Source organism: Periplaneta americana, chromosome 3, assembly GCF_040183065.1.
Source record: "Periplaneta americana isolate PAMFEO1 chromosome 3, P.americana_PAMFEO1_priV1, whole genome shotgun sequence".
NCBI classification, from domain to species: Eukaryota; Metazoa; Arthropoda; class Insecta; order Blattodea; family Blattidae; genus Periplaneta; species Periplaneta americana.
Window position 1 is genome coordinate 120868912 of NC_091119.1, and position 17992 is coordinate 120886903.

At 33.7% G+C, this 17992-nt stretch overlaps 1 protein-coding gene across 3 annotated transcripts in view; it reads left to right on the forward strand.

Annotated features, from left to right (window-relative positions):
• sm (heterogeneous nuclear ribonucleoprotein L) overlaps positions 1 to 15682 on the forward strand; it is a 528618-nt gene extending 512936 nt beyond the window's left edge. For 2 of the 3 annotated variants that reach the window (XM_069821469.1, XM_069821471.1), the window contains exons 11-14: positions 5045 to 5195; positions 6542 to 6653; positions 8648 to 8746; positions 8836 to 15682. In XM_069821469.1, the coding sequence (XP_069677570.1) occupies positions 5045 to 5195; positions 6542 to 6653; positions 8648 to 8746; positions 8836 to 8966 (493 nt within the window). In that variant the 3' untranslated portion in view covers positions 8967 to 15682. The remainder of the gene's footprint in view (positions 1 to 5044; positions 5196 to 6541; positions 6654 to 8647; positions 8747 to 8835) is intronic. The other variant, XM_069821470.1, reaches the window with a different exon arrangement.
• Positions 15683 to 17992: the final 2310 nt, after the last annotated feature.

Here is a 17992-nt window from a genome sequence, read left to right on the forward strand (position 1 = left end):
GCTTGTTATTGTTTAATTCAGGAGGTCGAAATTAGTAAGAATTTGTTAGTTTTATGTCTGGCGCAAAATGACTGTTGACCAGTGTAATGTGCATTTTATAGAAATGTTTTAAGTATTACATAGTTATGGATACTAGAATACGTTCTTTTAATGACCCTATGCTTGTCTTTATACTTTTCTGGTTTTCATGACATTAAAGTAAGAATATGCTCATGCCAAATGTTTTTATGTAGAGCCAGTGGCGGCCGAAGGCCATTCTGTCAAGTGGGGCACAACTTTAATGATGAACCCTGAAAATTAAAAACATATAAAACCAATTTATGTGCACTAACCTTTCTAATTCTTGTAGATGAGCTCCATTTTTCGGTTCTTTCTGCGAGAAAAACCTCTATAACTCTATTGTTGAAGTTCGGAATAGAATGTACCATCTTTCTCTCTATTGAGAGCACTGCTACGCCCAGAGGAAAGTTAAATGGAATTCTAAGTGTAATTCACAGAAATGCGCTGATTCTCACTCGTTCGTACTCACAGATCACGCAACTGCCTGCCTTCTTACTACCACAGCACTAGACTTGGGGGAAACTCAGTTGAAAACTGTAGTGTGCACTGAAGGCTGCAAAACGCCCGACAAGATTCTCTATTGTCAGTGACAAAGCTTTTTGAGAACTGCCAACTTCATGTATTGTAATGTAAACTTTCTTTTTTGGATACGATGGAAGCATAAAAGTTTACAGGGAGCATTAACAACATAACTGTGACAAATGAATATATATACATACACATGTGATTTACACAATGAGTCGAGCTTCTAAATTAGTAAACTTACATTTAACGTTTTTCACATAACTGTGACAAATGAATATATATACATACACACGTGATTTACACAATGAGTCGAGCTTCTAAATTAGTAAACTTGCATTTAACGTTTTTCATGTCAAGTTTAGCTGTAAAATGTCTTCTGCTATTCAGCAAGTATCAACACCCCTAAAAATGGCACGCAGCTAATTGGACTGTTCCTAAACTAAAGAGGCTTGGTGGGCACGGCAAATACAGTGCCCAAAGCACACGGTCTGAGGCAAAGAGCTCCGCCTTCCTACAACTCTTACCCCCATCCCTTCCTCGTCCATCGCTGAGAAGAGAAAGCCCATTTTATTACCTGTAAACTTGGGTTCCGTAGACTACTACACATTCTGAAAACATTCGTAGCAATGAAAATGTGACACTCTTTAAGTTATTATTTCATAATGCAATTAAATTGTATTATAATATAGTCATAATACGATAATAAAAATCACTGGGAGGGCACGTGCCCATGTGCCTCTTAATAAAAGCAGCCCCTGTGTAGATTAGCATGCTGTGCATAAATGTTTCTTTAAACTGGAGAACAAACTTTCACAGAATTGTATACAAAGACTTGAAATATGTGTGCAATGATGATTATTTCAAGCACAAATCTTTTGATTCGTTTGTCATGAAGGTAGGGGATCTCTGTAAAGAGCGATTTCCATCCATACCATCCAGCTTGTGTTCAGTCCAGTGAAAATGTTGAAAAAGATAGCTTGTGGCATTTTGTAGCATTGTAATTCAGTATGCTATAGCCAGCGCCACCAGTAAGGGAGTTTGTGTGGTTAGCACTATGATATCCCTAGCCATCACAGCTGGTTTTCTAAACTGCACCTATCGTATATAACTCTCCAAATTCATCACGATGCTGGGTGGGCGTTTTGCCTGAACTGAATGAAAACTGACGATCACCCACTCTAGAACTAAATCACATGCAGACCTTTTGCACTTCCTGAATTTATTTATAAAATGCTATGTTTTACCTTGCAAATTTCAAGTATCAGGAGATATGCTGGTATCACCAATTTTAATTTGTTAGATTTGTACAGACCCAGAACAAAATTTGGACCACCTAAATTTTCGAAATTCCAGTTACAACATACTGCGCATGCTCAATAAGCACTGAGCAGTATGTTACAACTAGAACTTGGAAAATTTAGGTGGCCCAAATTTTGTTCTGGGTCTGTTCTTGTGTTTATTTTATTTCTGCATTTTTTATATATGCTGGTTAACATGCTTCGTTTTTGTTACTTGCCACATTTTTCATGAACTCATAAACATTTGCCACAATTTCACGACTCTGAATTATCTTGTATAGACAGAGTCCATACAGTAATACAGTACTAATTACATCGTTCTTGGACACTCAGTGTGTTTATGCATGAGGAGAGTATCATCTTCTTCTTCTTCTTCTTCTTCTTCTTCTTCTTCTTCTTCTTCTTCTTCAACTTCCCTAGTATACCACTATCGTGGTGTTAGGGGATTTCCTCGGATCCATTTACTATATTGTACTCTATCTTCTGTCAATCTATTTAACTGGCTCCATGTCTTTCCTCTCTTAGATGCTATTTGTTTTATTTCTTTTTCCCATGTTGTCCTTGGTCTTTCTACTGGATTTCTTCCTATGGGTCTTGCTTCCATGAACTGGCGTACTTTCCTATCTACATACATCCTTTTAACGTGTCCAAACCATGACAGTTGTTTATCTTCTATTTTGTCTTTTGGATTGATTGTATTCTTAAATCTTCTCTTATCCGTTCATTTCTTACTCTGTCTCTTCGTGTTTTCTTTACAATTCTTCTCAAACTTTTCATTTGCATTGCATTTATCATACTTGTATCACTGTTAGCCATCGTCCAACTTTCACTGCCATATGTAAGGATTGGTTCTATTACTATTTTATACATGCTTGTTTTAGTTTCTTTTCTACTTCTTCTTTTCCTAATACACATCTACTTAATGAATAATAAGCTTTTGTAGTTTTCTGAATTCTCTTGCGTATTTCTTCTTGTATTTTTCCAGTCTGATGTATCACTGTTCCCAAATATTCATAACTTTCCACCTGGTGTAGCTGTTTTCCCTCGCTTTCAATCTTAATCTCCTTTATCTGATCTTCTGTCCTTGTTATCATCATGACTTTAGTCTTATTATAATTTAGTCTCATTCCTCTTTCCTTCAATGTTTCTACCCATTCTATAACAGCTTGTTGAAGTTTGTGTTCAATATCGGCTATTAGTACTAGAGCATCTGCATATGCTAAAGCCTGACAGTATATTGATCTTAAATTCCACATTCCTATTACTGATTTTGCTATTCTTGCTTTGCAGGTCTTCATCACTTCATCCATAACTGTTATAAATAGCAGATGGATTAAGCAGTCTCCTTGCTTTACTCCTTTTTCCATCAGAAAAGATCTAGAAATTATACCCTTTAATCTCACAATGCCTTCAGTTTTCTTAAAAGTGGCCTTTATTACTCTTATTAATTTATCTGGTACTTTCTTTTTGTATAAAACTTTCCGTATCTCTTCCCTTGGTACCAAATCAAAAGCTGCCTGTAGATCCAGGAATGCTAAGAATGCCAATTTTCCTTTACTTATCCATTTATTTGTAATATTTAAGGCAAAAATCTGGTCTTGCGTTTGTCTTCCTGGTCTGAATCTGGCTTGTTCGTCTTCTAAATCCTTTTCCATATGAGGAAAGTATCACATTTATAAACACTAAACAGAGTGAGCGATCCGATCCATATGAGGAAAGTATCACATTTATAAACACTAAACAGAGTGAGCGATCCGATCTGCCAACTGGAAGGTCAAGCAAGGCTATAATTATATTCAAAATCATGACACCAGCTATACACCAGCTCCTCTACACAATAGGTGAAATGAGAGAATTACTAGCTTGAACGTTGCAGTTTCATCGAGTTTTGACTATAATGTATTGGAAAGATTAAGTGGATGAACTGAAGTGACAGAGCTTGGAATGATATGGAACAGATTCTCTCAACTGCAAGAATTACTAATGTTGGTAGAATTATCCACAACTTGTTCATTAATGAAGTAACTACAGTGAACAAGTAATATTACTTAAGAGTCACCGCTGTGGAGTAATGGTTACCATGTCTGTCTGTGAAACAAGCAAGCCCGTGTTCAAATCCTGGTTGAGATAAGTTACCTAGTCGAGGTTTTTCCGGGGTTTTTCCTCAACCCATTAAAAGGAAATGCTGGCTTACCACTGGACCTGGACTGATTTTGCTGGAATTATCACCTTCATTTCTCTCAGACACTGAATAACCATGGCAGTTGGTAAAGCATGGTAAAATAAACTAATTAAAGAAAATATATTACTTAGAAGTGAAGGAGTGTTTGCATGTTACATTGCAGTGTACTTATTCACTGTGAATTGAATGGCAGCCAGTTTTTTCTTCAAACCATTCCATGCGATTTGACACAAGCAGACTACCCTCCTCTCCCAAAGATGAAACTGGACATAAAGGGAGTTAGTTTTGGTAACTTTAGTGATATCCAACACACTGTGACTGACCAACTGAAAGAATTTCATTGCGGGATTTGCAGCACAAGAAAACCTATGTGAATTATTGCGTGGAGTTGAAGGACGAATATGTTGAAATTTCGTAATAACTTCTAAATAAATTAATTTATTTTTGTGGTCATAAATGCATTTTTATTATTTATAAACGCCTTGTGAATAACTGAAGTGCTATACATATTCTCTCTTTATAAGTGTGTTTGTTTCTTTTTATTTTTATTTGAATGTTAGAAGATGTTTCTAAACATTGTAAAACTGACTGTAAAATGTAAATATTTTAAATAAAATTCATGCCTAAAATACTGATTTCTTATCAGCATAATATCGTCTTTAGTATTAAAAGACTGCAATGTGTTCAAATAGTATTTTGTCATAAATGAGTGCTGAAGTATTTGCCAGGCCAGACATAACCTACTGGAAAATGTTAAATGTGTGTAACTATTGAAATAACCACTGCAGCGTGTTTGAAAATAAGCTAATATCGAGAAAACTTGTTAGAGATATGTAATTCTACATATTAATAACTTCTCTCTTCGCCTTTTTTTAGCTGGAGGGGGGAAGATTGTGGATGAAGAATGGGCTAATTTTTTTCCAATCATTATCTGTATAAGTTTACTTTATGTTAAAAAACTGAACTTATTTCTTCCCAGATTTTCCAAGCAAGCATTCCTCAGTGACGTGCAAAACCCACACCTACTGCCTGACAAGAGTCCATCTTTCAAGGATTTCATGGGCAACAAGAACAACCGTTTCATAAACCCTACAATGGCAAGCAAGAACAGAATACAGCCTCCGTCTAAGGTAATATTATGTGTAGTATTAACTGCAAGATTGTCCAAGTTACAAGAAATATCTGTGTATGCGTGTGCCTAGACATTTGGCAACAATGCCATTATCTTCTTGTACTCTTATACTTTTGCATCAAGGTATCCTCTCTCTCTCTAAGCTGCACATCTTTTGATATGCTCCATTTTAATTTCTTCATTGGCGTGCATAAGATACAGGAAGGTATATTGAATGCTTCTATTCTGTTTAGTTGGCTTGATAAACAGTCATGACCTGTTGCCAATCTAAACAAAGCAACAGCAGATTTTCGTGGCGCTTGTGGAATTTCTTCAGGATTTATTAATATTATTTCTCATGATTTGCCTTTAATTTTGTTCTCTATCACTTTTTTTCTGAATTAAGTGAAATTTATTGAGGGTGTTCTGTTTTATAGAATGCAAAGAAAATGCCTGGCTTCGTTTCTATATTATTACAAGAAATATAATTTCCTTAATCTTATAGTAATTTTAATGAAATAATGCAATCAAAAAATCTAACTGAATGTAACATAAGAAAATTGTTTCACATATTTAAACTAATATCCATTCTTGAAAAGAAGAAACTTGAAAAGCAGTCTTTAATTCCTGCTCTATGGAGCAACCTTAACACTCCAACTCTTTCGTAAGAAAATGATGGTAAATGCGTTTGAATAATTGTGAATAGTATCATTACCATCACTTGTATCATCAAATATCTTCCAGACTTGTAACATACATTTATGTATAAGCTTAATGGCTTGATAAGCTATAGCAGAAATCACTTCTTAAAGTACTACAGTCAAAGCATTATTTCTACATCATGTGTCTAAATTCAGCTTTGAGTGTTAATTAACATAAGACTCCTGGAGACTCACAGAGTTTAACAAAGGTGCTGAAATGGTATTAAAAAAAAATTATTTTTATATTGAAGTTTAAGTTAGTCGATATATACTTGCCACCTCTAATTCTAAATATGGATGTATTTCCAAGGGAAGGTTGATAGTAGGAAATCCATAAAATAAAATAAACTAAGACAGAAAATTTAAATTTGAAGGTATATGTTGTTCAGTTAGATGGAAAATTAGAGGAAACAAATCACTGCAAAGTAACACTGAGATGTAATACACTGGACACTATTTAATTCATAATAGAAGTTGATAAATTCATCAGTAATGGAGAGTCAGTTGTATTGTTTATTATTTTCACTAAAATCTCGAAAGAGAACTAGTAATTAGTGTTTGACATTATGATACCTTAGCTTCTGAATGTTTAGTTCATTAAAATGTGACTTCCACAAATAATATACAACAAATAGATTCCTTCATATTTGTGCAATGTTTTTAGATCCTGCATTTCTTTAACACACCACCACATATGACAGAGGAGCTACTTGCCAAAGTGTTTGAAGAAAAACAAGCACCAATTCCCAAAACTATCAAACTATTTCCACTCAAAAGTGAGTATATAATCAAAATACTTCATGTTGTGATGCATTAAGTTATGATGACTATGATGTTGGTATGATCCTTGTACTTACAGATTTAAATGTATCCTAGTGATTGCACATGAATTGATTGTTTTCATTAAGTATGTGGTTAAATTCCATTCTACTCGGATTAATTTGTCATAACCTGGGGCATCATTGAAATGCAATTCTTTCAAAGAAGTTTATTTTAAACAAATTTGGATATTAAGTATCATGTGTGTGTTATTGACATTATATATAACTGATGAAATTTTATATATAATACGCAGTGCGATCAAAAAGTCCCTCCACAGCTCTGTTAGTTCTAGTAACCCGGGAGAAAGTTGGCACTCCCCCATTCATTCCAGTTTGACAGCCTCACATCCCAGTCCATCATATGCTTAGTGGCCAGTGCTGCCACATGAATTCTCGTGCCTGTTGCATTGTTAGCTACACAAGCGCTGTGAATAGGGTTACCAGATTATTTTAATAAAATGTAGGCACAGTGGTTCAAAATGTAGGACATTGTAGGATAATGCAGAAAAATTGAACATTAAAATCTAAAATGCAACTAAAAGATATATATCATAATATATATTTATTTTTATATTTCCTTAAAGCATTCAAACACACAAAGAATAACAACTATCAATGAACCTCAACAATTATTATACTTGCTTCAAAAACTAATATTATGCAAAACATCAGGCTTCTTTGAAATATAATCATGAAAATTTAGTTTCGTGTTAAAGTAGTATGTCAGACGTCATTATAAAAATTTCATTATAAATATTTCAGTAATTATCGTAGTAATATGTCAGCCCATGTGGCTCAATTAACACCAGAACATAAAAATTATTTTATAAGTTTTGTAATAGACTATGTCACTGGAGGACAAATAAGACACTGTGCTTCAAGTTAATTTCTTATTGTTGTAAGCACTTCGCTTAAGCATCAGTGAATTTACACTTTCTTTTCGGCATCTTGATGCACGTGTTACAAGTGAACCACTACTCATAAGTTTTGCGCTTCAGCATCGTATGAGGGCCAAAAAGCAATGGACTAGTGCAGTTTTTATATTGCTGTCCATTCCAGCACGTTTCAGAGGGCCATAGCACAGCTGCAACATCTTTTGTCAACTGTCATGACAGCAAAGACTATTGAATGAATGTAATCCTTCATTATAGTCATGTTGCTGAGGTGAGTTGCAGCTAATTCCGTTCTCTTCCGAGTCACTAATCCTTTTTAAAACTGGTGAATATTTGTTTCTCAAAATGTAGGTTATTCAAGATTTTTCAGAAACTCCCACCCAGACATTGGACAGAAGGTTAAAATGTAGAGCATGTCTGGGATTTTCCAGACGTCTGATAACTCTGTTGAGGGACTTGTTGATTGCACTGTATATCATTTTTTTACTTATTTATTTATTTACCTATTTATATTTTTGTGTGTGATAGAAACTACTTATGCTGATTTTGAATGAACAGAAATATTTCTGTTTCTTTGTCATTATGGAATAATGTATAGCCTGACAGTCTTGTACTGTTTTGACATGTTAATGGGGAAAGTACAGAATACTGAGCATCACCCTTTAAATTTCACTATACAAATAAATTATTGAGAAATTCTGGAATTGTTTCATCTCCAGTATACTACTTGATATCACAATAGTCTTTTTCCAGGTACTTTATTTTTGTTACTTTAAGAAATTTTTTGCTGTTTAGAATTTAAGTTCATTGATATATTTTTGGGCCTATTTTGTTGGCAATTCGAATTTTTTAAATATAAGTAATTATAGTACATCAATTTTTCAAATAAACTAACATATTTTACTATTCCATTATAATGTCAATTTCTAGTTAAATTTATGGATTGTATGTATATAATTATAATTAATTCTGTTTTATAAACATTTATATGTTTTACAATTTGTTAGTTAGTTGTCTGTTGATCATAGTACTTATTATCCATTTCATTCTTTCAAGCAGCAGACAGAAGCTCATCTGGGCTACTGGAATTTGAAGATGTGGGAGATGCTCTAATAGCCTTGATGCTTTGTAACCATGCTCCCATTCAGAATCCAAGTAAGTATCTTCATCTTTTATACACTGTTTCGTGTTTAAACTACAAATTGTTTTAAGTCCATATGATGACACACTCCTTACTATTACAGGTGGCAAGTTTCCATACATAATGAAGTTGTGTTTCTCTTCATCACGTCAAATCCCTAACTCCATGCGCAACAGCGGGAATAATGAACAGCAGCAACAACACCAAGAAATGCAAGACGAGAATCTGGAGTAGGTGTAATGAGTAATGACTAAGAGTTGAACATTTCTCATTTCCTGTGGTGGATCAGGAGTAGTAATAGCTTCTCACACCCTGCCCTCTGCTTCTTATCTGGTCTCTCCCTTCCTCCCACTCACATATTTTAAACGACTGAGATAACCAGTTTTATTTTCTTAACGTTTGATAGACTCTAAGCAACTGGAAAGTATTCTTAGTCACAAAGTGTGAGTTGAGATGTTTGCAGTTATGTTATCATCGAGCTGTTTACTGCATCATGCTATGCGAATGAAAGTTGTTGAGTAATTAATTGCAGGATTCCCGTAAATATGCCTTTGCAGAAAGTTCTGTAAGTATTCTTTATAGTGCATAATTGCACAATACGTTTCTTCTGCAAGGGGAAGTGTGAAAGTAGTAGTTCAGAACAGCTAATCCGAAGGCTCTTTCTACAGTATTTCACACAATGAATTTAGATGGGAGTTAGAGGCATTACGAATGTGGATGTGAAGGAAGGGAGCATTTCAGGTTAAGAATAGTGTAAGAGTGAAGTATGCTGTGTCATCTGTTAAGTTCGTTTTCATTACTTGGAAGATATGTGCTCGTAATTGAAATCGTAGAAATCTTTAATTTGATTACATTGATAGAAATGTATTGAAATGAGCCCTAAAAATGTTTGTCATGGGGTTCGATAATAATGTGTAGGACTTGTTACTATACAACTGTACGTAATGAAAGTGAGCTGAAATAATTTTATATTAATGCTGTTGAGATGGTGTTATGGTAATTCCTTAGTTAAAGTTAATTATATATATATTTTTTTTTTTTCGGGACATATTATTTCTTTAACTACTAGTTTGGTATTACTATTTTTAATGAAACTTGCATTCATTTTGTACTTCTAAAAGCAAAGTAGATGGGAGTTTTTAAGTTCATGAAGTAGTAATTATTACAAACTTCAGGAAAAACATGAGTTGAAAGTTTTTTTCTCTGTCTCTCTTACAAGAAGTACTATGTTATAAATTGAATAGTACAGGGAAAGCTTGGTAAGAGGTTAGTTACTTTGTTTTCTGATTCACTCAAGTGAAGTGTTTGTATGAATTCATATCATGTGTTTTAGCTTTTTTTCTAGAAATTGTAAATTTTCAAAGACAGTGAAATTGCAGAACACTTACGACAGCCTCATCCTCATGACAATGTGTGTACATGTGCGAGTGTGACTGAAGTATCTGATTTGTTACTTTGTTTTTAGTAAACGGTAATTAAGTGGAATAATCCTATAAATATAGGTAAACAAGAATTGGATGGAAAAAGAGTTGAAAACTTTCCTTTCTTATTCATTTGACTCCTGCGTGCAAGCTACCCCACCACAGAGGGCAGGGTGTGCTTGCTGTTCTTTTGTTGCAACATCTGCCTTTCACATTGTGGCAGCATGTACATGAGCGTTGGGCCTAACCTAGAATAGTCAATAACTTTTTTTATACAACTCATGCCACCACATAGTAGGAATTCCATTCTTTATTTTTTATTTTTTTAGAAGGCCAATTTGCTCTTTATAAAAATGGTTTTTTCTCGAGTCCAGACTGTGGAAAAGTTAATAAAGACATAGATATAATGGGAGAAAGTAGGCTGACAGGACAAGGGTACCAACTGTCAGGAATCGATCTGCTTGTTGCCAAGTTGATTGCCGCTGTTGCACGAGGGAAGGTGAATGGAAGGCCAAACGTGCAGCACACAGCCATACTTGAGCAGAATGCATCGTTCTGCTTCTCTGACAACAACAAAATCCTCGTGTGAGGTGAATCTGAAACATATCAGTATAGTGCTTATATTTAAATTAATGGAAGGAATACTATTTTCAAAAGTATCATTCCAGAAATTTTTAAACAGTTGTAATCGATGTTTTTTACGTGTTTCATGTGAAGTGTCTCCTTTCTCTTGGTCGTCGGCAAATTTCGCTTCTTTCTCTGCATTCGTTGGGTCTTCCTCTTGTAAAACGCAAATTTCCCATGTGGCACCTCTGTTTGTTGTATCCTCATTGGATGTTACTATTCAGAAGAGGATACCAACCAGTGAAATGTTCATTGCTTCAACTTGGTTTTGCATATTTCTGTAGAAAGTTTTAATTTACATTATTTTTGTAAGCAAGCATGTGCACATGTTAGATACTTTCTCCCTAAATGAGGAACCAGAGCTATTAAAGACAGTAGATTTTATTATAGATTTTAGAAGTTTGATGACCAGCATTTTGGTTATATTGGGCTGGTGCACTGCAGTGAAATCAGTGCTAACAAAACATTTATTTGTATTATTTCAGAATATTTTCTCATTAATTGTATATCTAATGAAAAAAATATATATATACTATATAACCATCTATTAGCGCAATATTACAATACTTTTTATACACATCACTCTTATTACTTGTGTTGCTTCCTGTTGTATTACTGATTTTGAATCACAATGGTTTTTTTTCTCCCTCGTTCAGGAAAACAAAGATGCTTCAGTTCCCCCCCTACCCCCAAAATATTAAATATTAATGTTTTTTATGCGTGCAAAACGCATCTTTTGCCCTTTTCCTTCCTCTTATATGCATATATTCTTGATTAAATTTTGGTGAAGATTATGTTGTTAATTTCATGAGTGGAACCTGTTTTAATAGTTGTAATTTCTGTGTGGTGTAATAGATAATCCTTCATTCAATAAGAGAATCTAATTTGAATGTACCAAGTGGCAATGTACCAGCCCAGACAGCCATGTGCACTTAGACTTGTATTTTTCTGTTCTCCATGTAATGTATTGTTCTGAAATCATCAGAATATTGTCGCTGGAGCTTCTTAGTTGTGGTGTAGATAACCTGCCCTTCCCTCCTGTTCCATTGCCTTCTGAATGTAGTTGATCTACATACTGTTTCCATTTCAGGTTTCATTGTCCAAATACAGCTTTATTATTTGCACATGGCACTTGGTGATAGACATTAAGTCCAGCCTGCTGTTGGCCAAGTCTGTTTTTTTATGCAGGGCCTGTCCTATGTGGATGTACATGTGTATCACCTAGATAAGTGGAGAAGTATAAAGTTGTTTTGCATTTAGACTAGAGCGAGCCTGCCCCAATGTTGTCCGCAGCTGATAGCGCTACAACACCAGTTTCACAATCCTGCCAGCCACAGCCGTAGCAGCGAGGTTGCCTCTGCAGTGTCGCTGTTTCTTGTAGGGAGCAGTGCTAGAGATCTGTTTTGTAAGTCAGATGGTGTCTATTTAACACACATACAGAACATTGATTCTACTTAAATCTTCAGAAATTCATTTTATAAATTTCAGACTAAAATTACACTTTTGGTCTCTGAGGTCTGTATACATCTCAATGTGTAATGTTTCAGTTTTGATAGTTTGATGTGAGCTATTGTGCATAGATCCTGTTATGTATTATGTATTGACTCTGTTATTTCCTCCAGATTGATAATCTTGCAAGTCATCCTTTAGTGAGAATGAGTGAGGAGATATTGATCAGGGCTTTTTTAAGTAAAATATATACTCGTGTTTGCACTTGGTGGTATAAGGAAAATAAATATATGAATATTACGAAGTAATATACAAATGCTAATTTTAGTTTAAACATGTGACCTCTAATATTCCACCATATCTATTGCTAGTACAAAAAAATTAAAATAGACACCATATGCAGACTATACTGCACGATGGAAGGTAGAATATGTTGAGAGTTCATAAACTCTCAAGAGATAATGAGTTGAAAAACCGTGTCTGACATTTCGCTAAACTGAAAACTGATTTTTGATTACATTTTAATGCTAGTAGACCACAAGAGTACTGCAGAGTCACATGATTTATTGCGATGTTGTAATATCTCAGACATAAATGAGGGTTTATAATGAGTAATTACAATTAAGCTTTACAGATATTCGCATTTGAAACAAGTTAATTTTTGAACTCTTGTAAATTTTGGCATGTTGTTTGGTCATGTGAGTTAATTTTTAGACTTCGCACTCATGGTAAAATAAAGCTCGAAATGCAATGATAGTTTCAAATATCTCTTCATATTCTCAGTTGACATAAAATCAAATGTGGAGATAGAGATTTTTAGAAACTATAACATTTTTATAAATAACTTTTTGTACTTGTAAAACAGATCTCTAATGATACTATTTTCAAAGTACTTTCATTTAGTTGTACTTTAATGTAGCACTTGTTAAATATTAGGAGCAGTTTTATCAGTAGTGTTGTTTTCATTCCTAGATTTAAATTTTTCATTTCAGATTTGCAATAAAACATGAGAGTACCTGTGTAATCTTGAGTTGTAGAGTTGAAGATTAGTTTATTTAGTGAAGCAAGTGGGAACACTTCTATTGTGATAATACCAGCGGCATTGTGATGACACCTCCTGCCTGGCCACGGCACTCACGGTGCATTGCGTAGAGCACTTACAAGTATTTTGTATAACATATGACTGAAGAGGGACATTATATTATTGTTTTGCTAGTAGAGCTGCACCCAGACTTGTTCCGACGTTATTGTGATGTAGCTGACATCATATATTTGTAGAGCAGCAGCATCTGTTGTCTGCATTGGAGTTGTTGAAAGCTCCAGTTACAGCTCACGCAGAATGTTCGTACAGTTTTGATTGGTTAGGTTGTTACAAGAAGCACAGTTTGCCATACAGCTTTCTCCCTTTTTTTATTTTCTCTTTTTTTCTTTTGGAAGTGTCTTTGAGTCAAGTATATCATCTCTTTTAAAAGAGTAGTAGTTTTTAATTTTATATTATTTTTGTTAATAAGTTAAGAATAATACTGTCTCAATATGTGGTCAATTATAGCAGCAGTAAATTTTGATCAGTGTTTTTGTAAATGTAACAAAAATTTTAATAATAATAATAATAATAATAATAATAATAATAATAATAACAATAATAACAATAATAATTAGGGGACGGATATTGTTGACCTAAAAATCTACTTAAAATGATCATTAAAATGCCCTTAAATTAAGGGAAAAATGGCGTAAAATTGAAAGAAAATGAAATTTAAATATTATTCACCATACTCACACCAAAACCTTTTAAAAAATTAGTCACCTTGTATCTACTGCCCTGCAAATCTCGGAGAGAAGAGGCAACAGAAAACTATAGATTTTAATGAAGGTTTACAGTGTGTTTCAATCAGGGGTGGTTAATGTCTGTGCCTTCATTCTCCTTCTCCTACTCCTTCCGTTGTTCACTTTTGTTACTAGATCATCCAGATGAGTGCGTGTGAATGACAAAACAAATTGTGGGCGCAGCGTGCATTCTTGCAATCTTTGTGTTAAAAATACTGTCTACAACAGTACACATCTCTTCTGAACCATGTCCTGTCCAGGACACGGTGAAAGTTTCCCCCCTTCCAAACATAAATTCTAAAAACATCCTTGTACCGATAAAAGAACAGCAGCCGCAAAACCTTTAGTTAAACTAAGCTGTTGTCAAGCATTTTATATTACTTCCGTTGTGTGAAGTGAAGCCTTCAGTGGAATGAGGGATGGACTTTAGAGTTTGTTCCAAACTATAAACTCAAACTTCACTGTTATTCATTTTATTCAGTAAGTAATTACTACTAACCTATTTGCTTAGAAAAAGATTTAACAGACCTATCGGTAAAGAAGAAAGTAAAATGCATTACAAATGATCTAAAAGTTCTTCAAAGTATTAAAAATGACCAAAAAATGCAAAAAAAAAAAAAAAATATATATATATATATATATGTAAAAATGACGTATTAGTTCAAAACTTTAAAAATAATGTAGTATAAGAAATTAATTTTTACGTTGATATTAATACAGAAAGGATTTCTATATTAATAGGTATTGTCCTAATGTGAAAAATAAGATGATGACTTTTCATCAATATCCGCCCCCTAATAATAATAATAATAATAATAATAATAATAATAATAATAATAATAATAATAATAATAATAATAATAGACCTTATGCATACGATTTGGATCATTACATTTGGACATACCTGTAACTATTTTATTATATAGATTTATAATTTTATCAGTAAAAATTTTTTACATAAACTTATGTACTGAAATTTCATTTGGAATAACAAGAAATCAGAACTTAACAGTAATGTATGATAAGTTGGATGGTGTAGTGCATGGCTAGTACATATGTTTTACGTTTAATTCTTAATGAAGATTAGTACTTGTGTTAATGCATTATTTTCTGTCGTATATCTTGAACTCTGATGTTAGTGAAACTACTACAAAATCAAATGAAAATATATTCATAGCGCCACTTGTATATGGAACATTCTCTTTATGTCTGTTTTCTGGAGAGACAGTATTCTTATATCATTTTATTATTTTCTTTGCAGTTGATGTAAGTTTCAGGAACTGGACAGTTCGAAATATTTTTTTCTTTTTTGTTCTTCCTTTCATAACCTGGTAGAATTACAATTGACGTGGTCTGCCTGATGCTGTAATGGTCGCGTTCTAACATTTCCATGCTCATAGTGTAGTTACTATAGAATTGATGTTAATTAAGAAAGAAGAAACAAAAATGAGAAACTACTTAGATTTTAAGTGATAAGCCACACAAAGTCAATTAAAACAACAAATTATTGAATGTGAAGAAGATTGTTGTCGTGTTTTTCTATGCTGCCATAAATTGTACTCCATCATCTCATGTGTTAAAATAGTCTCAATGTTGGCAACACAGTAATAATAAATATAATAACAGTGATTGTGTAAGATTTATTGACTTCTTCCATATGAAAAATCTATCCTTTTCTTCTTATCCTTCCTCTGAATCATAACTTCTTTTCAAGTACCAGTACAGACGTTTTTACTTATTTTCCATTTAATAACAGTGTCAACAGTATTCAGTCCATACTCCAGTTCATCCCTATGTCTTCCTAATCATTCAACCTAAAATTAATAACCATCTGTAGTCCAGTAAGTTATGGCATTGTTTCTCAAAGTGGGGTCTGCAGTCCCCCAAGGGTCTCCGAAGTCCATTCTGGAGGTCCGCGAATATTCTGGACATTTTTTCTCTTCCTTCAGAAGGATTTTATTTTATTTTTTTTTTTATGCGGTAATAACCACATATTGGTCTTTGTTGGTATACATCTTATAAATTCGTTCAATAAAATTGTTGTCGACTGTCTTAGTGTATCATAAACAGTGTGAGACTGTAAGAAAGAATTTTTTGTGTGGCAGTAATATTTCAAGCGCTTTGATCATTGTCAGTATGTACATTACAACTTATAAATTCGTTCGATTGTTGACAGCCTTTGTGTGTTATTGAAGTTATTAACAGCGTGAGACTGTTAGTTTAAACACAACCACCACAACCATTTTATAAGTTGTTCCTATAATGGATCATATGTCATCATAAAATTGATGATAATGAACTCAGATATTATTTTCCGGTTCCTAATTCTAACAATATGTGGCTTCAAATTCCCTTTATCATCTTGGATACTCACAGTCTCATCAAAGAGGAGGAAAATGAGGTTCATGTGGAACACAATGTACTCTCAAAGCCTTGAAACATTTAATGCCGTTTCCCACGACTTAATTGTGTCAGAAGGTATTTTCTATTCTTTCGTGTATCAAAACTGTTAAAGAAACAGAATAAATGCAGTGACAGACTTGAGATTATAAAGTCATTTTAAGCACAAAAAAGTTACGTCATTCTCACTGAAGTAGAAAAACTTGTAAAATATATATACGTCCTTGATTTCTTTCTCAATACAAGTATATTGTACACAGAATCTATTGGAAGTAGAGCATTGTTTTGCTGTACATTTTTTAATATGTTATCAAGTGCTTGACTCTATCAATGAAACCATTAGCTCTCTCGCTTTCCAGTATATCTGTGTGCTGGATCCAGCAGGTAGTGCTTCGCAGGTTCGAAGATGTTCTTCAGCCATTTCCTTCTCTTTGTTGCACAGGAGACAATTTGGATTTGTATGGATACCTAATTTGTTTAGATGTTTCGCTAAATAATCATGTTCTGTAATTAGTCTAAATTTTGCTACTGCCATATTACGAGGTGTTTGTGGAATGATATCTGGTTTATTGATTAAAATATTCCATTCTTTACCTTCAGCTTGTTTGTGTATAAATTATGTATATTTGTCTTTATATTTATTTTTAATTAGTCTTTTTTTTATAGATATGAAAGGTAAATTCTTATTTTTACTTGGAATTAATTTGGAGTCCCCCCCCCCCCCAAGATAGCCGTTTTGTTACCAGCAATTCCCACAATGTGCAGGTATCCATTGCAAGTGGACTTTTTTCTATAATTTGTGAAGTAGTTGTATCATATTTTGACATTCAAGAATTTGGATTGACATAATTGTATGTGAGTTAATTGTATAGATTGCTACTTTAGAATCTGTGAGTATGACATTTTTTTTTTAATTTGTCTATTCTATATAAGAACTGTTGTAACACAATATGAATGACAGTTATTTCTGCATCAAAATTTGTCGTAGGATATTCAGCTAGTTGATAAAATGAGAATAATTCACATGTAGCTCCTAATCCTGAATTGCTATTAGCTGTAGGCCCATCTGTGTATACGTGTAACCATTCTTCTGGTGGGTAATTGTTATTCACAGCTTCCAATGCAAGAGCCTTCAATACAGGTTTCGATGTTTCAGATTTTGTAACTGATTCTTATAATACTAGTTGGATGTTATTTGGTTGAAAGGTTAAGGGATTTTCTTTGATCATAATATTTTCTTTAGATTGAGGAAGATTGTTCTCAACTTACAAAAATATTTATCAAGCCAATTCTTCTCTATAATGTTAATGCAGTAATTACAGTAACTCATTCAAACTTCAACCGATTAGAAGTACCGGTATGCAAAAACCAGGCTCTAAGGCTAATAACTGGAGCAGCAAAATCAACACCAATAACAGCAATGCAACTTTTAACTCAAAACCCTCCAATACATCTGACACTTACTTACTGGCTTTTAAGGAACCCGGAGGTTCATTGCCGCCTTCACATAAGCCCGCCATTGGTCCCTATCCTGAGCAA